This window comes from Helianthus annuus, chromosome 15 (assembly GCF_002127325.2).
Source record: "Helianthus annuus cultivar XRQ/B chromosome 15, HanXRQr2.0-SUNRISE, whole genome shotgun sequence".
NCBI classification, from domain to species: Eukaryota; Viridiplantae; Streptophyta; class Magnoliopsida; order Asterales; family Asteraceae; genus Helianthus; species Helianthus annuus.
In genome coordinates, this window is record NC_035447.2 from 39,979,871 (window position 1) to 40,006,149 (window position 26,279).

The following is a 26,279-nucleotide window of genomic DNA, read 5'->3' on the forward strand; positions in this document are numbered from 1 at the left end:
CTATGTCTAGAAGTTTCCTTCATCGCCCAATCCTGCAGCTCAATCCTTCGCTGCACCATCACCACCAGCTCCACTTGCCTCACCAGCATGATCCTTGCCAGCCTCTCCACCCTCAAGCATCGGGATCTACTCAGCCTCTTCATCATCCTCAAGCTCTGCTAGCCTCGCCTTCCAACCCTCTACATCCCATGTGCTTTTGTCGAAGGCAGGATCCTGAGCCTCCATAGCCATCTACAGCTGGATCTTATACATGGTTATTGCAGCAGAGACCTTGGCATCCTGGGTGATCTCATGCTTCTCATAATCAAAATTGATCAGCATCCTGGCAGCATTATCCTTGGTGGCCCGGAGCTCCTTCTCAAGATCAGCTATCTTAAGATCCTTCAGCACACCCATCTGTTGGAGGTCAGCAATTTGGCGGTCTTGATCCTCGACGTGGCCAACATAAGTCTCTATCTCAGCAAATTTCTGCAAGGAAAACAAGGCATAACGTCAGAAACAAGTGATCCTCAAAACTGTCAGGATAACAAACAGGGGCAGTGATCCTTACCTCGTTGAAGTAGTCCAGAAACTGTTGGCGGAGCAGGGGCAGACCTTGTAAATCCTCAGAGGCCTTTCTCTTCTTTCCTTTACCCCTAATAGGTGCTTTAGGGGCTGAAGCAGTTGGGCTAGCAGCAGGAGTCTTCTTCTTTGCGGATTTGACATTGGTAAGATCATCGATGCCGAACTTTGAAGCAGACTTAGAGGATTTTCCAGCACCTACACAACCAAAATAAGATAAGTATTCTAATTAAACTTGAGAATCCTACACAGAATTACTTTTTAAATGAGGATACTTACTTGACATTGTGACAGAGGCAGAGGATACTTCTTGAGAATCCTGTGTGGCAACCTGGAAAGTTCTTGTCTCCGGATCAAGCTTCTTAAAGGCCAAGAGTCTCTCTTTTGCAGCAGGAGTCAACCTAAGATGAGCAACGGATATAGCTGCACAATAAACAAGAAAATGTTAGTGATCCTTATCCTAAGGAACAAGTTCTATGATGATCCTCCCAGGATCCTCTATCCTACCATGGGTAGCCCACTCCTTGGGCAAATCCTTCCCATTAGGGATGGAATCTCTCCTAACAAAAAAGAATCGTCGCTTCCAGTTCGTGTCATTTTTGGTCACTTTGAAAACAGGGTGATCCTCTCCAGCTTTTCGCTTGAACAAATATCGGTGGGATCCAAAAGTTGTGAGATCATACATCTCACCCAACTCCACCATACCGAGGTCAATACCCTCTTGCTCAATGATCCTTTTAAGGGTGTATAACACCCTCCAGATCATCGGCATAGCCTGGATATAGCAGATGCCGGTAAGGGAGAAAAAAAATTGGGTGAATTGAGGAAAAGGATATGAATATCCTATCAAGAAAGGGGTGACCGGGAAAGCTACCCAAGTCTCAGAGATGAAATCACTCAAAGTGGTAGGACTAAAAGACTTGAAAAGGGTTTCCGCCGGGAAACAACGACGGATTTTATCGATTTGAGGGTCGATGAAGCAACACCTCTCGGAGGGGGAATCTTTGATGATCCCTTGACCCTTTAAGGGGTTGTTCTTCTTAGGATCCTTGCAGGGGGAGTTCCGGAGCAACATCTTTTACAGAAGAATAGAAGAAGAAGAAGAAGAAGAACAGAGCAAGAGAGAAGAAGATGAAAAGGAGAATACCTGGTTGATCTTCTGAATATGGTTATAAAGGGAGTTGCTTTGAATTTAAATGCATTCGATCCTATCCCTATTTCTATTTATAATCATGATTGTGCAGGGCTGTCACCTCCATGACGTCAGACCATAACGGATAGTTCCACCTTAACGGCTATATATCCGTTGAGTTAGTTAGAGATAAGATTCAGCAAAATATAACTCGTTTATCTCACATAAATACTCCTTATATTTTGGGGGCAATTGTTAGGGCTGGATTTTTATGACCTATGATCCTTACATATGATCCTAACATATGATCCTAACAAGTGATCCTTGTTTCTTTGGCAGATAGTGATCCTAACAAGTGATCCTTGTTTCTTTGGCAGATGGTGATCCTCAGAGGAGCTCCAGGATCAGGATCACGGATCATTCCAAGGATCCTCATACTAACGACTGTTCTCTTTGGACTTAATATTATCTTGCAGGAATTACGAGTTGGATCCGGTCTTAGCAACGTAAACAAGGAATCTGTCACGATAATCTCGCACATGCATAATCAAAGATGGACGTTATGGCAAATATGGAAACTCAGCACAATTCAAGGGCGATTATTTAGGCTAAATTTACTTCTATTTCTAAAGGGGTAACGAGCTAGTAGTTAGGTGATTTGCCTAAAATAGAACCACACACACTTGTATAAATGGCACTCTTGAACATTCGGAAGACACAACACACTTCTCACACGCTTTAGGATACGATACTATAGTGATCCTTGTACCTAGCTCGTTACCATCCGAAGTTGTAACCATTATTTGTTATATTAAAGTTTGGTGATCGGTAGTTTCCATCACCCGAGGTTTTTTATGCCGGAGATCATTCGTTGATCAAGGGCTTTTTCCTCGTATAAATCCTTGTGTCACTTGTGCATTTTACATTTGAGTGATCCTTCACTTTGTTCATCATACCAAGCATCATTCCCCGTTTACATAAAGTTTGGTTGCATTATCTTTAAGTAATTTTTGACCAAAACAAAACCCTTGCCAACTACCAAGCCCCGGAGCTCCAGCTCTCGTAAAAGGAAAGAGCCCGATTCCCCCGTCATTTCAGACACTTTTCTTTATGAGAAGCACGGGTTCATTGAAGCTAGCGGGTTTATGACTTCCTTTCTTAACCAGGTTAGTATTCTCAAATTACATCCTGCAGCTCACATCATCTACAAAGATCTATCAATATTAATACCTGTCCTCTTACCTTCGCAGGGTCTTGAGCGTCTGGTTCATCTATATCAAGAATCCTGCAGGCTTAACAAGACGCTTGAATCCAAGCTAAAGGAAGCAGAAGTCACAATCTCCGATCAAGGCATGATCGCAGCCGCCAAATCTCGTCATTACGAGGAGAAGTTCAAAGCTATGATTCAAGAACACCAGACTGCTCTCAACAAAGCTACTCTTCAAGCCCAAGCCGATCTTGAAACTGCCCATGTGCAACATGAACGGGATATGGTCAGCTACCGGGAAAGCCTTAAGAGTTCCGTCGTCATTTCTCTCCTTCAAGCCAGGTTGAAGATGGCCCATGAAGCCAAAACGTTAGGTTTCGAATGCCCTTCTTGGGACGTTGGTGCCTGGGAATCTAAGCTAAAGAACCTCGGCGGCACTTCTTCCAAACCAGCTGCCGAAGAATCTTCCATAGAAGTTGAAAAAGCAACCGATGCTGAGAAGGATGCTGAGGCGGATGCTGCTGAAGTCATTATGGACGAAGAAGGCACTGCCCCCTAAAGCTTATTTCCTTTAAATTGTTTGAACAATTTTATGTCCTATGAACAATTTTTATCAAAACAATTTGACAGCTGAAGGTGGATGGGTCCTGGGTTTCAGGATGAAACCTTCGGTTATCAACCAGTACTGATTGTTTCAAAAAATAATTTCATCTTTCATTTTTCTTGCTATTATCTTCCGTCTTTCTTAGCATAGATCTTAGCTTTGCAAAATTTCGTACAACTATCTTTCAAAAATATCCTGATCAATATGCTCAGCGATATATTATAAAAACTTTTCAAATAGGACTTCCAAATATTCGTTCAACTTTGTAGAAAGCCTTTTAAAGAGTGAAAAACAATCCACTTTTCCAAAACCTGTTTTGATAATACTTAAATGATCAAAGTTTCAAACTAGTATTAGTTTCAAATATTTTAATCAAATATTCTGAGAAGTATTTTGAAAATATATTTTGAGAATATATCAGGATACTTAACCTTTTACCAAACATAGTATTATCAAAACCTTAAACGATGTTTACAAAGGAAAGATCATACCAGGGATAGGGTATAACCTTATTATCAAACCTCAATCCCTCTGCAACTTTTTCCAATGAAGATGTCCCCTGTCTGAGACACTTAGTACATTAGTTCCGAGCCTTATCCTTTTAGCTTTACACCATTGCTTTATAGGAATGTCCCCTGTGTACAATGTCTTCAAATACTTAGAAATCTTCTGGATATCAGTTCCCATTGTATAGACAATTTTTCATGTTACAGGGGTAAAACCCAAGAATGTACTGGAGATAAATTCCTTGTATCCTAGGGAAAATCCCAAATTTTCGTGCGCTACAGGCGGGAGTGTATAAACTCCAAGACTTAGAAAGGTGAAAACCTTTAAACCTTAGAGAGTATGAAAATACCCTTTCGTGAGAGAGGGTGATCAATCCTCATATGCCTTTAGGATTCAGGATATAGCCAACAGTAACGAAATTGTCAGCCACTTTTACATGGACTGGTCCCGCCACCTTGAACTATGCCTGAATAACTTGCGCTCCAGGCGGAGTGTTTAAACCCAATTCGGAAGAAAGGTGAATACCTTTAAACCTGTGAAGGGATCAGAATCCCTTATACGTGAGAGAGGGGGCCAATCCTCTAATCTTCTGAAGTATCTTGAGTGAGCATCCTGGAGCTATATCCTGGAGCATATACTGCAAAACATCCTTAAACTAAGGTGGGTGTTAGCTTGGCTAACACCCCTCCGATGCTTAAGTTAGTATTGGGTTTCAAAGAACAAATTAAACCAAACATATTTAAAAAAGATAGAATTCATACCATCCTTAGTTAGAAATTAAATTCTAAACTCACTTGAAATAAAGCTTAAGGTGTATAGCATTCCAAGATCTCGGTAGCATATCCCCTTCCATATTCTTGAGTCTATATGCTCCTTTCCCTGCTTCTGATTCAACCTCATATGGTCCTTCCCATTTTGGAGCTAGCTTGCCATCGGCAGGATTAGTAGTATTCTGAAAAGCCTTTCTTAACACCCAATCTCCAACCTTAAATCTTCTGGCCCTAATATTCTTGTTATATGCTTTGGATATTCTTTGTTGATATGCTGCCATCCTTAACCTTGCTGCATCCCTTTTTTCATCTATAGTATCCAAATCCTGACTCAAGGCTTCAGGATTCTGTTCAGGATCCCGTAGGGTAGATCTTGCAGTAGGTATTGTCATTTCCGTTGGAATCATCGCTTCTACTCCAAATACCAAGGAAAATGGGGTTTGGCCTGTCGCATTCTTTACCGTTGTCCTATCAGCCCACAAGACAAAGGGTAATTCTTCTGCCCATCTTCCTTTTTTGGCTCCAAGCCTCTTCTTTAAGTTATTGACAATTATCTTGTTTGAGGATTCTGCTTGTCCACTCGCTTGAGGATGTACCGGAGTAGATGTTATCATTTTGATTCCCCAGCTTTTGCAAAAGTCAGTAGTTCTCTTGCTTATAAACTGAGAACCATTGTCACAGATTATCTCGGCTGGTACTCCAAATCTGGTCAGGATATTTCTCTTTATGAAGGATACTACTTCCTGGTCTCTAACTTGAACAAATGCTTCTGCTTCAACCCACTTGGAGAAATAATCCGTCATTGCCAACATGAAAACCTTTCCTCCTGGAGCTTTTGGAAGCTTTCCCACTATATCCATACCCCACTTCATAAACGGCCAAGGGGAAACAATAGGATACAGCGGTTCAGCAGGCTGATGTAATATGTTACTATGTCTTTGACATGCGTCACATCTTCGAGCATATTCTACGGCATCTTTTCTCATTGTCGGCCAATAAGATCCTGTCCTTAATACCTTTGAGAATAATGACCTGCCCCCAGTATGGTTACCACAATCCCCTTCATGTATATCCTGAAGTACTTCTTTGGCTTCAGGATCCTCCAAACACCTCAAATACGGTCCTGCAAGAGATTTCTTGTATAAAACATTATTTATAATAGTGAATCGTGATACCTTCATCCTAAATGCCTTAGGGTTTTCATTTTCGGGGATGTGTCCTTCCTTGAGATATCTCATGATTGGAGCCGTCCAAGATTTAGGATCCTCTTCAGGATACGCTGCTCCAGGATCCTAAATACCCGCTACTTCTTTATCCCGAGGATTCGTTGCAGGATACAAGACATGTAATATTGGTATTTGGGTTCCTTCTGGTATCCTGATCGATGATCCCAGATTTGCTAAGGCATCTGCTTCAGCATTATCCTCTCTTGGTACCTGTTCAAGTGTAAAAACATCGAAATATCCTGCTAATTTTTTTAGAATATCGAGGTATTCAATTAATTTCTCACCCTTAACTGCATAGGATCCATTAAAATGGTTAGTAATTAACAAGGAGTCAACATATACTTGCAAATTCTTGATACTCATACTCTTAGCCAATTCTAATCATGCAATTAAAGCTTCATATTGTGCCTCATTATTAGTAGCAGGAAATTCACACCTAATAGCCTGGGGTAATATGTCCCCCTGTGGCGATTTTAGTAGTATACCTAAACCTACACCTCTTATATTGGATGCACCATCAGTATACAACGTCCATGATCCTGAAGATTCTCCTAACTGTTGAACTTCTAGGTCTACCTCATCCTGAATGTCACTACTGAAATCAGCCACAAAGTCAGCTAAAGCCTGAGACTTTATGGCATTTCTAGGTTCATATACTAAATCATAAGCACTCAACTTTACTGACCACTTGGCCATCCTGCCTGACATCTCTGGTTTCCTAAGCACATTTTTGACAGGATAATTCGTTTTAACATGGATCCTATGTGTCTCAAAATAATGTCTAAGCTTTGTCGATGCCATGACTAGAGCTAATATCAATTTTTCTAAATGAGAATACCTAGTTTCAGCATCTAACAAACTTTTACTAACATAAAAAACAGGATATTGCTGACCTTCATGGTCTTTTATAAGAACGGCACTTACAGCATTCCCTGATACAGCGAGGTATAGGGATAGTGGTTCACCATTTTCAGGCTTCATCAATAGAGGTGCAGTTGAGAGATATCGCTTCAAATACTGCAAGGCTGCTTCATGCTTTGCTCCCCATTCAAATTTCTTATTCTTCTTGAGGATATCAAAGAATTCCTTACATTTTTCCGAGGATCTCGAAATAAATCTGTTCAATGCTGCTACTCGTCCTGTTAACCGTTGAACATCCTTCATATTCGAGGGTGATTTTATATCCAAGATAGCTTTAATCTGCTCCGGGCTTGCCTCTATCCCCCTTTTCGTCACCATATATCCAAGAAACTTTCCTGCCCCCACTCCGAAATGGCACTTAGCAGGATTCAGCTTCATGTTATACTGATCCAGGATATCAAATGCTCCCTTGATATCCTGGAGGTGATCCTCAGCCTTTTTAGATTTCACCACCATATCGTCAATATATACCTCCATGTTGTCGCCCAGCTTATCTTTGAACATCATGTTTACTAATCTCTGGTATGTTGCACCTGCATTTTTTAAACCAAAAGGCATAGCAGTATAGCAATATATACCTGTTGGTGTCATGAAAGCAGTATCCTCCTGATCCGAAGGCTCCATTTGAATCTGCTGAATCCTGAGGATGCGTCCATGAACGTTAACATTTCATGCCCATCAGTAGCATCCACCATTGCATCGATATGAGGAATGGGGAACGGATCTTTAGGACAAGCCTTATTCAAGTCCGTGTAATCTACACAGACTCTCCATTTCCCATTTTCTTCTATACTACGGCCACATTTGCCAACCACCTTAGGAACTTGACTTCTCTGATCATCTTGGACTTCAATAGTCTTTCAACTTCCTCTTGGATGATCGTATTCCGCTTAGGAGCAAATTTTCTTCTCTTTTGCTGAACAGGCTTGAATGATCTGTTAATTCCAAGCTTGTGAGTGATAATGTCTTTGGATATGCCTGTCATATCCTCATGCTTCCATGCAAACGTTGACATCCTGCATTTCAAAAAGTTAGTTAACTGCACTTCAATATCCTGAGGGATATTGGTTCCTACGAGCACCGAGATATCAGGATTATCCTGATCCAGGATAATTTTCTTCACATCCTGCTCCGAAGCTTCCAAGGTATCCCGGGCCCGCGTCTTTAATTGCTATGCTTGATTAGGCTTAGTTGAAGATTTCATCGAAGATGAGTAGCATTCTTTCGCTTCCTGCTGATCACTTTCAACCTTGACAACTCCCCAAGGGGTAGGTATCTTGATGCATTGATGATATGTTGATGGCACAGCCTTCATATCGTGAATCCATGGTCTTCCCAGTATGATGTTATAGCAGGATAAGGAGTCCATCACACAGAAGCGTTGTATCGAGTTGACCCCTTCAACGTATACTGGTAACTTTATCTCTCCTACGGTATTTCTAGCTTCTCCACTGAAACCAACGAGCACAGTGGACTTCGAAGTAATGTCCATCAGAGATACATTCATCCTCTTCAATGTTTCCAGCTGAATTATATTGACAGAACTACCGTTGTCTACCAGTATCCTGCGTACAAAATGGTTAGCCACATATAATGTTATTACCAAAGCATCATGGTGAGGATCCTGAACAGTATCCCTGTCATCACTATCGAAAATGATCACTTTATCAGTTGTGAGGGTAGTCATCCTGACTGGTTTGTCTCCCCTTTCACTCTTAGCTTCCTTTGCATGCCTCTTAGCCGCCGAATACGAAGTCCCACAAATGTCGGATCCTCCTGAAATAAAGTTAATTATCTTGGCATCTGCTGGGGGTGATGCTGCTCGTTCAGGATCCTTCTCGGGATCCTGCCCTTTATTCTTCTTTTTTCCCAGCAAGTCCTTCAGATACCCCTTGCTTAACAGGTAACTTATCTCTTTCCTTAAAGCAATGCAATCCTCGGTCATATGTCCGAAGTCTTCATGGAAGGAACACCATTTAGATTTATCCTTCCAATCAGCTTTCTACTGGTTCTTTCGAGGCCACCTAGCTTTGTCCCCTAAACCCTGCATAGCATACATTAACTCAGGTATATTAACAGAAAAGCAGTATTCAGATAACTCAGGATATTCTTCAGGATCCTCGTCTTCAACAGCATTCACTTTCTTGTTATCATTTCTGCCATATGGCTTGGAGCGATATGGCTTATATGAAGATTCTGATTTCCTGTTAGTTGATTCATAGGTTGAGGTAGAATTCATCCTCTCCTGCATCTTCTTGTCATCTTCCAAACGGATATATCTCAAAGCCCTGTTACGAGCTTCGTCGAGATTCCTGCAGGGGTTCATTACAAGATCCTGATAAAACTGAGAATCCTTTTGCAACCCCATCTTAAAAGCTTGCACAGCTGTTGCAACATCAAGATGTGGGATATCCAAGGATTCTCGACTGAATTTGTTCACATAATCCCTCAAGGATTCCTGAGGCCCTTGAGTTATCCTGTAAAGATCACTGGTTAGTTTCTCAAAACTCCGGCTGCAAGAAAACTGACTATTGAATAAATTAACCAAATGAGCGAACGAGGTAATTGAGTGAGGAGGGACATTTAATAGCCATTTTAAGGCTGATCCTGTCAGAGTAGACCCAAAACCCTTGCACAAGCATGCTTCCTTGAGCTCCGGAGGGATAGGGTTAATCTCCATTCTTTCCCTATACTGGGCAATATGCTCTTCAGGATCCGTAGTCCCATCATACAGCTTCATGTTAGGAGTCTGAAATCTTTTTGGGATTTCAGCATCACAGATAGGATATGCAAAGCGGGATATCCTGTGGCTGTCTTGGGATACTTCCGGAATTGGCTGGACCACCCCAGGTACACTGGATATCATGTCCTTCAATTTCTGGAGCTCCTTGGTAAATATTGACGTCATACCTGCATCCTGCAAAGAGCCATTGTTGTTAGTAGCAAGAATATTATTATTTGACATATTACCGGTCTGAGGATTTTGGCCATATCCTGAAGCATATCCTGAACTCCTTACAGTCGACATCCTGACCGAGGAGGGTATCTCAGGGGTATGATTCTGAGAATGGCTTGGGACGATATTCCCCCTGTTGTCCTCAGTGTAAACTGCGGAACTGAAATTCAAAGCCCTGGGCTGTATAGGAGTGACAGTTTCTTCAGCGGGTCTACTCGAGCTAGCTTTTAAGAGTTGTATTTCTCTTAACAGCATTTGATTAGTTTCCTGTTGCTGCCTCATTTGTTCCTGCACACTTCCAAATAAAGTTAGAATTTCATCATTAGAGGCTAAAACGGGAGCAGATCCCTGAACACTCCGAGTAGGGATAACATCTTGAGATTGTGAAGAAAATGGCATCCTTGGAGGGGGTGGTGGAAGCACCGAACCGGTAGTAGCAGAGGTTGCAGCAGACGTAGTGGAGGAGCTCATGTTTGATCTTGAGGCCATTGTAAACAATGTGGCAAAAAGTTTTGAAAATAGAAAACCGATTAACGATTTTACAAAGATTTTTAGTAAAAGTAGCACCACTTGCCCCACGGTGGGCGCCAAATTGTTTTGGTCAAAAATTACCAAAGCAATTTAGTGATCAAATTAGTTAAGTGAGGTAGTGTGCTAATATTACGTGTGAAAAATGTGTTAACCAAATTAGTTATGAAAACAGTTTCAGGATACGGCTCGGGATATCGAACTGTATCCACAATCAAACAATGAGCAAAAAGGTAAAGGTTGACACGTGATGTACGAGGAAAGCCCTTGATCAATCTAGATCGCCGGCATAAAACCTTGGGAGCTGACAATCGCAGCTGCCTTATTCTTCTATTGCTTCAAATATCAGGATACAGTGCAGGATGTGGTGCGGATCGACTACGTGTTACAATGCAATTCGAATACAAGTGTTGTGTGTAGTGTTTGCGATGAGCTAGAGAGAAAGTGTTCGAAAATGTGTCAGTTGAGTGCCTTAATCTGATCCGCCCTCATCTATTTATAGTAAAACGAATGTAACTAACTATCCTATATAACCGGTGTTTTGGTCAAAAATCACACAAGGATAATGTAACCAAACTTTATGTAAACGGGGTATGATGCTTGGTTAGCTATAAAAGTAAAGGATCACTTCTGTGATGAATATGCAAAGACACAATGATTTATACGAGGAAAAAGCCCTTGATCAATGTATGATCTCCGGCATAAAAAACCTCGGGTGATGGCAACTACCGATCACCAATTTCAATATAATAAAAATGTAGTTACAACTTCGGATGATAATGAGCTGAGTACAAGGATCACTGAGTGTCTAAGTGTTGAGAGTTGTGTCGTATGTTGTGTGTGTTCTTCCGAATGAGGAAGATGGGTATTTATACATGTGTAGGTAACTTATTTTAGGTAGATAGACCACTAATCAGCTCATTACCCCTTTAGAAATAAAGATAATCTAGCCTAAATTGCTGCCCTTAGATCAAGCCATGTTTCCATATCCGGCACAACGTTCATCTTCAATTCAGCTCTTGCCATATTTGTAAAAGCGCGTCCCTGGATCATGATATGTAGGGCATATCCTGCTAGATATTCCTGCAAAATAATATTGTAGTAATCGAAAATGACCGTTAGTACTAGGATCACCTCAATGTCCCGTGATCCTGATCCTGAGGTCCGGCTGAGGATCACTGCCTGCCAAAGAAATAAGGATCACTGGTTAGGATCATGTATAAGGATCATTCATAGTAAAAATCCAGCCCTAACAATTGCCCCCAAAATATAAGGAGTTAATTGTAAATAGATGAGTTATATTTTGTTTTGAGCTTATCTCTAACGGACGATTCCGGTTTACTAGCCGTTGTACATGGACTAGCCGTTAGGATATTTACGTCACTGATGTGACAATCCCTGCGGATCATCATTATAAATAGGAGATAGGGTTAGGATCATTTTGTATTTAAATTCGAGGTATCTCCCTTTATAACCATCATTGAAGACTCTTGATCAGGTATCATCTTCTTCTTTTTCTTCTTTGCTCTGTTCTTTCTTGCTTTTACCCTGTTTTCATCTCGAATATGCTTCTTCGGAATTCACCGCACAAAGGCTCTAAGAAGGATAGTCCCTTGAAAAGCCAGGGGATTATCAAAGATTCTCCTACGGAGAGATGCTGCTTTACCGATATCCAAATAGACAAGATTCGCCATTGTTTCCCAGCGAATGTTGTTTTCAAACCCTTTGATCCTACTGCTCTGAGTGATTTTGTCTCAGATGTCTGGGTGGCTTTTCCTGCTACTCCCTTCCTCATTGGGTATTCATATCCTTTTCCGATGTTCACCCAATCTTTCTTCTCTCTTACCGGCATCTCATATATCCAAGCTATGCCGATGATCTGGAGGGTTCTATATACCTTCGAGAGGATCATCGAGCAAGAAGGGATTGATTTGGGGATGTCAGAGTTAGCTGAACTTTATGATCTCACCACCTTTGGTTCTCACCGGTACTTGTTGAAACGGAAAGCTGGGGAGGATCATCCCATTTTCAAAGTGACCAAGAATGATGCCAACTGGAAACGTAGATTTTTCTTTGTTAAGAGGGATTCCATCCCGGATGGGAAGGATCTGCCCAAGGAATGGGCCACTCATGGTAGGATAGAGGATCCTCGAAGGATCACTATCAGTTCTGTCTCATATGATGAGGATCACTGATGTCTTTTCTTTTTTTGTCTTTTTATGCAGCTATCTCCGTTGCTCACTTAAGGTTGACCCCTGCTGCCAAAGAAAGAGTGTTAGCTTTCAAGAAGCTTGATCCTGAAGTTCGAAGCTTTCAGATTATTATCCAAGATTCTCAAGAGATATCCTCTGCATCTGCCACAATGTCAAGTAAGTATCCTCATAAAAAATAAGTCTTATGTGAAAGTATTCAATTTAATAAGGGAACTTATCTTGTTTTTGAATTGTGTAGGTGCCGGAAAGTCTGCCAGGTCTGTTAAATCTGCCTCCATGTTTGGGATAAGTGACCTTGCCAATGTCACGTCTTCTAAGAAAAAGAAGGCTCCTGCTGCCAGCCCTTCAGTCTCAGCTCCTAAAGCGTCCATTCGGGGTAAGGGAAAAAAGAGGAAAACCTCTGATGAACTCCAGGGATTCCCTCTCCTTCGTCAGCAATTTCTTGACTATGTGAACGAGGTGAGGATCACTGCCCCTGTTGGTTATCTAGTATCTTTCGAGGATCACCTGATTCCGAGCTTGTTTTTATTTCTTTTGTTTGCAGAAACTTGCTGAGATCGAAACTTATATTGGCAATGTTGAGGACCAGGAGAGCCAGATTGCCGATCTTCAGCAAATGGGTGTGTTGAAGGATCTCAAGATAGCGGATCTTGAGAAGGAACTCCAGGCCACCAAGGATGAAGCTGCTCAGAGGCTGATTGACATGGATAATGAGAAGCAGGAGATCATCCAGGATGCCAAGGTCTCTGCCGCAACTGCTATGTACAAGATACAACTACAAATGGCTGCGGAGGCTCAGGATCCTGCCTTTGACAAGAGCTCATGGGATGTTGAAGGTTGGAAGGCAAGGCTGGTAGACTTGGATGATGAGGAGGATGCTGAGGATATCCCAAGGCTGGAGGGAGGTGATGCTGGCAAGGATCATGGTGAAGCGAGTGGAGCTGGTGGTGATGGTGCAGCGAAGGTTTGAGCTGCAAGATTGGGCAATGATGGAAACTTCTAGACATAGCCGGAGCCCAATTTTTTTTGTTTAGTGGTTGTGATGTTTTTAAAACAATGTTGGTCTGTATTTGAACAATAGTTTAGGGTTGAGGATCCTGGATCCTTTGAACAACAGGTAGGATTACAAAAGGTGGAGGGATCCTCTGTTTGGGGGATGAAGCCTTTGTGATCCTGCTGCTTTTACTTTCCTGCAAAAATGCTAAGACCGCATAGACAATGGACACCCTTTGCCAACCCATGTGGACGGGCCACGTTTTGCTGGTAGAAATGTGGGTTGGCAATTTTGACAACTTTTTTGAAAGGGTTAATGATCCTTTGGTTTAATAATATAACTTTAATCTTTCTGGCTTATCTTGTGTTGTTATCCTTTTTGATTTTCAATTGTTTTGACACATGTTTGTTTGAAAAGTTGAGCAAATTATGTTTAAGAAATTTAGGATATGATCCTGGATCAAATATCCTATAATCGAAAGTTTTCAAGATAGTTTATTTTAAGGATCATAGGTTCAGTTGTCAAGGTCTAAAGGTTATTCAAATGAATAATGAAATTAAAAGTAGTTAAGGATCATACCTGAGGATCCGAGTTAGGATCCTAACCTTTAATCAGGATAACCATAAGTAAAAATCTTAATGAACAATAAGGATTAAGGATCCTTAATTGTTTAACTTCGAAAACCTGAAAAATGGAGTATAACTTGGGACTAAGCCAATATAAAAGATAAGTTTGTAACTGGGGACAAGCCCAAAGGATAACTGAGAATGATCCCGGAGGATCACTGGGGACAAGCCCATAGGATAACTGGGGACAAGCCCAAAGGATAACTGGGGACAAGCCCAAAGGATCGTATGTAAACTGGAGTATGGCCCTTTCTGGCAACTATCCAAACTTAGTGACATGAAAATGTCAAAACCTTAGCTAACGTGAAAACGTTAGAAACCTTAGGAACGGATGTATGGTGCGTCCACCATTATACGTAGGATCCTGGGTATAGCCAGTACGATGAGGTCGCCAGCCCCGAAAGTGGGTACTGATCCCAAAGACGTGAACTATATCAGGATCATCGTGCGCTGCTGGCGGAAACTGGGGATAATCCCAAGGATAACTGGGGTTGGACCCGAGGATCTGTGATGCTTTTGAAGATCTTTGATGATATGCTGAAGATACCTGAACTATCATAACTCAAATGGTTTGTGAGTAGAGGATGAAGGATACATGATCCTTATCCTTAGGCAAAAAGTAAGAAAATGCAATAGTTTTAGGATAAGCATATTACCTGTGTAAGGATCAACGATATCTCCAGGATCCTTCAAGGATATTCCAATGTAAGGATCACATGCAGGAAGGATCATGTTCACATGAAATATTTCTTTAAGTGAACAGCATTCCAGGCTCTTGGTAACAAGTTTCCTTCCATGGTTAGCAACCTGTATGCCCCCTTTCCTGCTTCAGCTTCAATCAAGTAGGGACCTTCCCATTTTGGTGCTAGCTTCCCGTCAGCAGGATTGATGGTGTTTTGAAATGCTTTTCTCAACACCATATCTCCGACTTGGAACTTCCTTATCCTGACATTCTTGTTGTAGGCACCAGCCATCCTTTGTTGGTAGCTTGCCATCCTTATCCTAGCTAGATCCCTGTTTTCCTCAATAGTATCCAAATCCTGAGCTAGGATTGTAGCATTTTCTTCAGGATCACGAGCACTTGTTCTAGCAGTTGGGATCACCATCTCTGTTGGGATCACTGCTTCTGCCCCAAATACTAAAGAGAAAGGTGTTTGGCCAGTGGCATTCTTGGGAGTTGTCCTATCAGCCCATAGCACATAAGGTAACTCCTCTGCCCATTTTCCTTTCTTGGATCCTAGCTTCTTCTTCAGATTGTTGATGATGATCTTGTTGGATGATTCTGCTTGACCATTGGCTTGTGGATGAACTGGTGTTGATGTTATCATCTTGATTCCCCAACTGTCACAAAAGTTAGTGGTTCTCCTTCCAATGAATTGAGAACCATTATCACATATAATTTCAGAGGGGATGCCAAATCTGGTTATAATGTTTCTTTTAATGAAGGATATGACTTCCTTTTCTCTGACTTGAGCGAAGGCTTCAGCTTCTATCCACTTGGAAAAATAGTCAGTCATGGCAAGCATAAATACTTTTCCACCAGGTGCTTTAGGGAGCTTGCCAACTATATCCATTCCCCATCTCATGAATGGCCAAGAGGATGGTATGGGGTGTAGTAATTCAGCTGGTTGGTGAAGGATATTGCTATGTCTTTGGCAAGGATCACATTTCTTAGCATACTCTACAGCATCCCTTTTCATGGTTGGCCAGTAGTATCCTGTTCTAAGGATCCTTGAGAATAATGCCCTGCCCCCAGTGTGGTTTCCACAATCTCCTTCATGGAAATCCTTCAACACCTCTTCAATTTCAGGATCCTCGATACATCTCAAATATGGTCCTGCAAGAGATCGCTTATATAATACATTATTCAGAATTGTGAATTGAGATACCTTAATCCTGAAAGCTCTAGGATTTTCTCCCATCGGGATCTCCCCGTGTTGCAAATATCCCATGATCGGTGAGATCCATGATCCTGAATTAGGTTGGGCTTCTTGACTAGGGATCATTGCAGTATCCTCTTCTATTTCCATGGCCACCTGTTTTTCAATAGCAGGAGCCAGGATATGGATGATAGGGATACTTATATCTTCTGGAATCTTCAAAGATGATCCTAGGTTGGCCAATGCGTCAGCTTCCGTGTTATCCTCCCTTGGTACCTGTGTTAAGCTAAAAGAAACAAAAGAGAGTGCCAATTCTTTGACTATCTCTAAATATTTGGTTAGTTTTTCACCTTTAACAGCATAGGATCCATTAAAGCGATTGGTGATCAATAATGAATCTACATATACTTCGAGATACTTTACCCCCATATCCTTAGCAATTTGTAAGCCAGCAATTAAGGCTTCATACTCAGCCTCATTGTTAGTTGCCTGGAACTCACAAGCTATAGAGTGGGGTATTATGTCCCCCTGTGGCGATTTTAGTAGGATCCCTAGCCCTGTGCCTTTGATGTTTGAGGATCCGTCAGTGTGTAGGATCCAAGGATCCTTGGTCTCATCCAGCTGCTGGACCTCCAATTCTGCTTCCTTTTGTAGATCACTACTGAAATCAGCCACAAAGTCAGCTAGTGCTTGAGATTTAATGGCTGTTCTTGGTTCGTATCTTATATCATGGGCACTAAGCTTCACTGCCCACTTAGCCATTCTCCCTGACATATCCGGTTTCCTGAGGACATTCTTAATTGGAAAATTAGTTTTAACAATAATAGTATGAGTTTCAAAATAATGCCTTAACTTCGTGGATGCCATGATTAATGCAAGGATGAGTTTTTCGAGGTGTGAGTACCTGGATTCGGCATCAAGTAGACTTTTACTTACATAGTAGATAGGATATTGTGTACCTTCGTGATCCTTAACGAGGACAGCACTTACAGCGGTTGAGGATACCGCCAGATATAAGGATAACATATCTCCTTTTTCCGGTTTTGCTAATGCTGGTGCTGAGGACATATACTCTTTTAGGGCTTGTAAAGCATTTTCATGCTTCTCAGTCCATTCGAACTTCTTATTCTTCCTTAGGATATCGTAGAATTTTTTGCACTTTTCTGAGGATTTCGATATGAACCTGTTCAAAGCTGCTATCCTGCCTGTTAGTCTTTGAACATCCTTGGCATTGGCAGGAGACTTGATATTTATTAATGCTTTGATTTGTTCCGGGCTTGCTTCAATGCCCCTCTGGGTTACCATGTATCCTAAGAACTTTCCTGCCTTAACACCAAAATGGCATTTTGAAGGATTAAGTTTCATGTTGTAACTATCAAGGATATCGAATGCTTCTTCCAAGTCCCTTAGGTGATCCTCAGCTTTCTTTGACTTGACCACCATATCATCTATGTACACCTCCATAGTTTTTCCAATTTGATCTTTGAACATCATATTTACCAGCCTTTGATATGTTGCCCCTGCATTTCTTAGTCCAAAAGGCATGGCAGTATAACAATATAAACCGGTTGGGGTCATAAAGGCTGTATCCTCTTGGTCAGATGGTTCCATCTGGATTTGTTGGAATCCGGATGATGCATCCATAAAAGTTAACAGTTCATGCCCCGCTGTTGCATCCACCATGGAGTCAATGTGGGGTAATGGGAAAGGATCCTTGGGACATGCCTTATTCAAATCAGTGAAATCGACACATACCCTCCACTTTCCGTTTTTCTTTTGGACAACAACCACATTGGCTAACCATTTAGGATACTTTACCTCTCTGATCATACCTGCTCGAAGTAGTCTCTCTACTTCTTCTTGGATAATGGCATTCCTTTCTGGTGCAAACTTCCTCCTTTTTTGATGGATTGGCTTGATAGACCTGTCAATGCCAAGTTTGTGAGTAATAATATCCTTAGATATACCTGTCATATCTTCATGTTTCCAAGCAAAGGTGGATTTTCTTCTTTTGAGGAAGGATATCATGTCTTCTTTCATTTTGCCAAGGATCCCTGATCCGATATAGATTTTTGATTCAGGATCACTAGGATCCAAGAGGATTTCATCTACATCTTGTTCCCTTGCCTCCAAGACGTTCCTCGGAGGATACTGTAATTGCTATTGCTCCCTTGGCTTCGAGGTTGGCTTCATGGATGAGGTATAGCAATCCTTAGCCTCTTGCTGATCGCTGTCGATCTTCATTATCCCCCATGGGCTAGGGAGCTTTACACATTGATGGTAGGTAGATGGAACTGCTTTCATGTCATGTATCCAAGGCCTGCCAAGGATAACGTTGCAACAAGATAAACAGTCAATAACACAAAATTTCTGATAATTATGTAATCCTTCCACATAGATTGGGAGTTTGATGTCCCCCAGAGTTTTCTTCGTTTCTCCGCTAAATCCTACAAGCACGGAGGATCTTGGTGTGATGTCTGATTCTGGAATACCCATTTTCTTCAGTACATCAAGCTGGATAATGTTCACTGAGCTCCCTCCATCGATAAGGATCCTGCGGACAAAATGGTTAGAGATAAAGAGAGTGATAACTAAACTATCATGATGAGGATCCTGGATGTTGATGCGATCATCCTCATCAAATGTTATCATCTTTCCTTCTGAGATGCTTGAGGTTCTAATAGGCCTTTCTCCATTATCCATTTTTGATTCTTTTGCATGTCTTTTGGCCGCTGAGAAGGATGTTCCACAAATGTCTGATCCTCCGGATATGAAGTTAATCACTTGTGCATTTGCCGGAGGTGCTGGAGCCTTTTCAGGGATCCTTTCAGGATCCTGGGTCCTTTGCTTTTTTCTTCCCAACAATTCCTTTAGATGCCCCTTGCTTAGCAGGTATCCAATTTCTTTTCTTAAGGCTATGCAATCTTCAGTTAGATGGCCGAAATCCTCATGGTATGCACACCATTTGGACTTGTCTTTAGTCCCGGATGGTTTATCATTTTTCCTGGGCCACCTAGCCTTTTCACCTAGATTCTGCATTGCAAGGATTAGTTCGTGATCGGAAAAACAATATTCTGAGATTGGAGGATATTCTTCATCATCCTCTTCTTGGTCGACAGCATGCACATTCTTGTTCTCGTTTCTATGGTAGGATTTGAACTTGTTGTTTTTGAAGGAGGATCCTTGCTTATCTTGTTTTGAGGATCCTACTTGTCTCTCCTGGATCCTCTTGTCATCCTCTAGCCGGATAAACCTGAGTGCTCGAGTTCTTACTTCATCTAAATTCCTGCAAGGTGTCATAACAAGATCATCATAGAATAATGAATCCTTAAGAAGCCCCATTTTGAAGGCTTCAACAGCCGTAGCCATATCCAAGTTGGGAATATCCAAGGATTCTTTACTAAATTTAGTTATATAATCCCTTAATGATTCATTATTATTTTGAGTTATCCTGTACAAATCACTGGTTAATTTTTCAAATTTTCTACTACAAGAGAATTGGTTATTGAATAAATTAACTAAATTAGCAAATGAAGTAATAGAGTAAGGGGGAAGACTTAGCAGCCATTTAAGGGCTGATCCAGTAAGAGTAGATCCAAATCCTTTGCATAGGCATGCTTCCTTCAATTTTTCTGGGATAGGATTGATCTCCATCCTTTCCCTGTATTGTGCTATATGTTCCTCTGGATCCGTTGTGCCGTCATACAACTTCATGGTAGGGATATGGAACCTTTTGGGTACCTCTGCATCACAGATTGGTGGTGCAAAGCGAGATACCTTGTGGCTCCCATCTGCAATCTCTGGGATAGGCTTGACTACCCCTGGAACACTTGAGATCATGTCCTTTAGTTTCTGTAGTTCCCTGGCCATAACATGATTGGTACCTGTATCCTGCATGAATCCATGGTTAGTGGTAGGATAATTATTTAAAGTGTTACCTCCCATTGGGTTCAAGTTAGGGAATCCGTATTGCTGGGATTCTGGAATAACGGAGGGACCAGTGGAAGCAATGGTCTGCATTGGAATGAAGTCCCCTTGATGGACATCTAGATTCCCTGCTTGCAAACTTTTTAGGGATCCTGGCATCTGTAAGGATCCTGGTATCTGGGATGATCCTGGAACGAAGGAGGATCCTTGAACCTGGGATGATCCTGGAACAAAGGAGGATCCTTGGCCCTGGAACGATCCTGGAATAAAGTAGGATCCTTGAAACTGCTGTGCCCCCGGATAGGCTCCCGGATTCATGAAGGATCCCATATACTGAGGATAGGATCCTGCTGGCTGAAAATACGAGCCCGATGTCTGAGTCATTGCTGCTGACTTGAGATGTAATCCTCTCGTCTCCCCTGTGATCTGTACGTCTGGGATCCCTGATGGCTGAGAGGTGACCATTGGAGTCTCAAAACTCAAGGATTTTGGCATCAGTGGGGAATGATCCTCTGCCGCTTTCTTTTGTCTTTTGAGATCTCCAATCTCCCTGAGGATCCTGTCATTAGTTTCATCCTGCCGCTGCATACGATCCTTCATCTGCAAAATTAAAGCAAACACATCACTAGTACTGGGAATAGAAGAATTCATAGCAGAAGAAGATGGAGGTTTAGAGAAAGAAGGGGTTGGTCTCTTCTCAGCATTTCTCTGGGATCCTGCCGGTGGAGGAGGTAGAGTGGTTTGTGCTGAGGTGACTGCAGACATCGCCGTGGAAGTGTTCTTCAATGATGAAGCCATGTAACTCTTTGAATTGATTTTGAACAAAGGATTTTCTTTATGAATGAAGCACCAATTGCCCCACGGTGGGCGCCAAACTGTTTTGGTCAAAAATCACACAAGGATAATGTAACCAAACTTTATGTAAACGGGGTATGATGCTTGGTTAGCTATAAAAGTAAAGGATCACTTCCGTGATAAAGATACAAAGACACAGTGATTTATACGAGGAAAAAGCCCTTGATCAATGTATGATCTCCGGCATAAAAAACCTCGGGTGATGGCAACTACCGATCACCAACTTCAATATAATAAAAATGTAGTTACAACTTCGGATGATAATGAGCTGAGTACAAGGATCACTGAGTGTCTAAGTGTTGAGAGTTGTGTCGTATGTTGTGTGTGTTCTTCCGAATGAGGAAGATGGGTATTTATACATGTGTAGGTAACTTATTTTAGGTAGATAGACCACTAATCAGCTCATTACCCCTTTAGAAATAAAGATAATCTAGCCTAAATTGCTGCCCTTAGATCAAGCCATGTTTCCATATCCGGCACAACGTTCATCTTCAATTCAGCTCTTGCCATATTTGTAAAAGCGCGTCCCTGGATCATGATATGTAGGGCATATCCTGCTAGATATTCCTGCAAAATAATATTGTAGTAATCGAAAATGACCGTTAGTACTAGGATCACCTCAATGTCCCGTGATCCTGATCCTGAGGTCCGGCTGAGGATCACTGCCTGCCAAAGAAATAAGGATCACTGGTTAGGATCATGTATAAGGATCATTCATAGTAAAAATCCAGCCCTAACAACCGGGATCCAACGAATATTCCTTAGCCGAACGTTGTAGACCTGGTCTTTCGGGTTCAACGTCTCTCCTTTAACAAATACGCCCGAGTCTTGAGGAGATGAAGTCCATTTGACCGTTAGCAAGTCCCAGTCTTTAACCTGCACGTGATTAATTCGATATACCTCAGGATATCACCCAGGATGTTAGCAATATCCCCGTCCAGTATCATGATCGCAGATAAACAATTAAAAGCAGGATATAGCTCAAGATATGTACGCTTAGAAAATGAGCCATAACATACGGGTTGGAGGTGGATAGTGGTGATGTGTCTAATATGGCTAAAGTGATTGGATGCCACAGATTCTATTCTGCTTACTTACTTGGGGATTACGGTAGGGACTAATTTGAACATAATTAATAACTGGACACCAATTATTGAGGTTTTTGATAAAAGATTGTCGGTGTGGAAAGCTAAAACTTTGTCGATAGGGGGAGGCTTATTTTGATCAATTCGGTGTTAGAAAGTCTACCTATATATTACTTCTTTTTATATAAAGCCCAGGCTGGTGTTATTAAGACCCTCGATGCCAAAATGTGAAAATTCCTATGGGCGGGTTCTAATGATAATGTCAAAATGAACTGGGTGGCTTGGGATTGGGTCACTTGGCCCAAGATAAAAGGTGGGTTGGGTATTAACAGGCTCAAAGAGGTCAAGGAGGCCCTTCTTGTTAAATGGGGTGGAGATATAGGGTTGAAAACCATAATCTGTGGTGTAAAGTGGTTGAAGCTTGTCATTTTAAGAACAACCAAAAGAGCTTCCTCCCGCTTAACGGGAGCATAGTGGGGTGTTGAAAAAACATGGTGAAGTTGATTTCCAAAATGAAATTATATGGGAAGGGGTTAAATCGGTTAATCATAGGTAAGGTTGGGAATGGGGTTGATATTCGTTTTTGGATTGACACTTGGGTGAGTGATCTTCCCTTCATGGAAACATGGCCTCTTTTGTTTCGTTTGGAGTTATTTAAAAAGTGCAGGGTCGCAGAGAGAATGGAAGCGGGTCAAGTAAATGGAGTATTTACATGGCAATGGTCTAGACAGCCTGAGTCCGACGAGGAGTTAAGGGAATGGCAGGAATGTCTTGAGGTCCTCAGCTTAGCGAGAGTATCCGACGATAAGGATGAATGGTATTGGAGTGTTGATAGTCAGAATGGATTCTCGGTAAAGCCGGTAAAAAGGCTTTAATTATGGATAGAGGAACTTGGCACCCTCCTGATTTTACATGATGTAATTGGGTGCCCATCAAATGTAATATTATCGCTTGGAGAGGCAATTTGGATAGGTTTCGTACGAGAGTTAATCTAAGAAGAAGAATGTGGATATTATCTCGGTTATGTGCCCTTTTTGTGACGAAGTCCAGGAAACGGTGGAGCATTTATTTACTGCTTGCTCGGTGGCTATTCGGGTGTAGGCGGTTTTCAGCGTTTGATGTAACATCTCGCCTATATTCTTTTTTTATTTCAAAGACATTTTCGACATCCACAATATCATTAAGAGTGGTAAGAAGGCGGAAAAGATAATTTACGGGCTGGCTATTATTGTATGTTGGTGCATATGAAAAGGAAGGAACGATGTGGTCTTTAATCAGATTAAATATAGTCCGCATGATGTCATAGGGGAGATAAAGTTGAGAGGTTATGCTTGGATTAAAAGTAGATCTTCCTGTAATTATATTCGTTGGACGAATTGGTATAAATACCCATTATACATGTTGTAATTTCTTGTCATTTGCGCGTTTGAATCGGGGGTGTTGTTTATTTGGCATTTTGTCCTTTTAAGTCGGAAGTGTGTTTTAATAAAGTTTATTTTTCAAAAAAAAAAAAAAAAGACAATAAGTAATACTAAATTTGAATGTAATAAGAGCTACAAATGATTCATTATCTAGTGAAAGCCACCAAAATGCTTAAAGACCATGTGACGTAGATGAGGAGATAAGACACGTATTAAGACGTTTGAGGTAAACACTAGTTGTCAACTTTCTCATATTTTTTTCATTTATTTTGACACTAATAATCTCCAAAACTCATCTTTAATTCGATAATTTATTCGTAACTAATAATCTCCAAAATTCGCCTTTAATTTATTTACATCTTAATAACTTAATATGTTTTTATCATATTAGACCAGCCATTCGAGATTCGAACCATAAACCGCATACATAAAACCGTCATTTAAACTTGTCGAACTAATGAACCAGACCTTTTAAACTGCTTCGGGCTCGATAGTTTGTTTATTCAACACTTCAAATTTTGTTAGTAGTCTAAAACGTCCAAACCATGTAATTAAAGTAATTCTATGTTCTTTTGAGAACGATGAATAAATTTTGCCATTATTGGAGATTGATCCATATGAGGAAACATGGAATAATCAAACGTGAGAATTTAATGGATGTGAAATAATTGACAAATAAAATAATATTAATTCTTTATTTCGTTTTAATAAAAAAAAATTACGTAATTTTGGTGAGTTTTAAAAATAACTAATATCGGCATGTTCACTATGTATCATTTATGACGATATCCGATTTTTAAATCCAATCCTACCTATGAATAATTCTAGCTATTTCTGATGTTATATGCAGAAAAGCGGAAGAACAAGAATATGAAGAAATTTAAAAAAAAAAAAGAGAGAGAGAGAAGAAAATACATTTTCATTTAGGGATTAATTGATACTATATAAAAATAGTAAAAGGTTACAAGTTACAACAGTTTATTTATTACAAAAAGATTGTTCTATTCCTCATAGAGTTAATAGATTCATATGTATTTCTACCCATGAATGTCAACCTTTTTTACACAAAACATATAAACGATTCTATATAATTCACCAAAAAGCTAGCAGTAATCCAAACAACACCAGAAGCAGCGGCGGCACCGTGAAGCTCCGGCGAGCAGCTGAGATAGTTTCCATGATGGGATACAGCTCTGATGGAGGCCCGTTTATGTTAATGCCAGCGTTAAAGGGCGGTAGAGGGCTATTCAAACAAGGGCTGTTCAAACAAGGAGTTGAAGGTGGATTCTTGGGTGGTGATGGTGGTGGAGGGCAGTTTTCTTCGGGTGGTGGTGGTGGAGGAGGGCAGTATTCCTCTGGAGGTGGTGGTGGTGGAGGGCAGTATTCCTCTGGAGGTGGTGGTGGTGGTGGAGGGCAATGTTCTTCAGGAGGTGGTGGAGATGGAGGTGGTGGAGATGGTGGTGGTGGTGATGGTTTTGGTGGTGGTGGTGGAGGACTGTAGTTGCAATGACCACACTTGATTTCGAGCTTTAGTGATCCGACATGGTTGGTGGTGGTTGGAGTGGTGACCTCGAGGTTTCGTGGGTTCATTGCGTTGATTGGTAGGGTTACCGCCGCCAAGGCTAGGATCATTAACACCATAATTCGGAAAGTTATCATCATGTTTCAGGGTGGCTGCCAACACTGGAAAAGTGCTGCAAACAAAAAGTAATTAATTAGATGGTATAATAGTGGTGTATTTCAAAACTAAAAGGTTGAAAGTTTAAATTTTGTATTATAGAGATTGCGGTGGTTGCTAAAAAAGAAAGGTAAAAAATAGAAAACTATAATAAATTAGTAGGAGGTGAGAAAGTAAACTACCAAGTGCCTATTTGAGGAGGATGATGGTAGAATGTGATTCAATTATGTGTGTATGAAGTGAAATGAACCAGCCTATTTTAAGTATTGGGTGCATATGTTTGAAGTTGAAATTTTGGCTTGTTTCACAAGGCACCCACCCAATTTCATTGCATGTGCATGTGGCATGAGTTAGTGGTTGACGTTGCCCCTTTGTCCCCCTACAATTTTTGTTGGGAATTTTTTTTAGGAAAAATTACGAAATTGTTAGGTTGATTTAAAGGGTTTTCAATTTTGTCATTTTTCTACGTTTTTGGAAGGACCACTGAGCTTTGGAAGAGTCCGCATGTTATGTTGATGCGTCCATGTCCCTAGAAGATGACACGTGTCCCACATGTTTATGTGAGTGATAGAATTCTATCACTAGTGACCACCCCCACCCCCCTAATGCACATCATGTCAAAACCGGCTATTATATCTATAGAAAAAATATATCATATAATATGTCTTAACGTATGACGCGTACACGAGACAAGTTCGTATGTTATAAACCCGTAAAAAATATCGCATGTTATAAAAACGAAAGTTCGCACGTTAAAAAAAATACAATTCGCATGTTCAAATGAAAAATACATTCGCATGTTGTATGGAAACCCATACAATTTCACATGTTATTATGAAAAACCCAATTCGCATGTTAGTTACAAGTATTCGCATGTTCATAATGCCTCGCATACGCGTCGTACGTTAAGCCATTTTGTACGTTAACCGGCCTCTATATCTATATACATAAAAGACTCGTTTAAATTTGCAAGCCTAGTTAAACACAAGGCAAGAAGCTCGGATTCCAGGTCATTTATCAAATAAGGTTCATTGTAGGTTTGAGCTCGGCTCAACTTCAATTCATTCATACTTTTAAGAGTTAATATTAAGTGGCTCACGAAGAACTCGAGTGATTTACTCCTACAAATATAATATTATATAGTTGTTGATAGAATGTAACCAAAGAGAGACATGTGAATACTACTGA

General features: G+C 41.0%; 1 protein-coding gene across 1 annotated transcript; it reads right to left on the minus strand.

The window, feature by feature from the left end:
• Positions 1–24,316: 24,316 nt before the first annotated feature.
• On the minus strand, positions 24,317–25,329 carry LOC110911453 (leucine-rich repeat extensin-like protein 3). Its single transcript, XM_022156073.2, has 2 exons — positions 25,274–25,329; positions 24,317–25,107 (listed from the first exon to the last, which is right to left on the minus strand). Exon 2 carries the CDS (start codon positions 25,073–25,075, stop codon positions 24,506–24,508), a length of 570 nt encoding a protein of 189 aa, XP_022011765.1. The 5' UTR covers positions 25,076–25,107; positions 25,274–25,329; the 3' UTR covers positions 24,317–24,505.
• Positions 25,330–26,279: the final 950 nt, after the last annotated feature.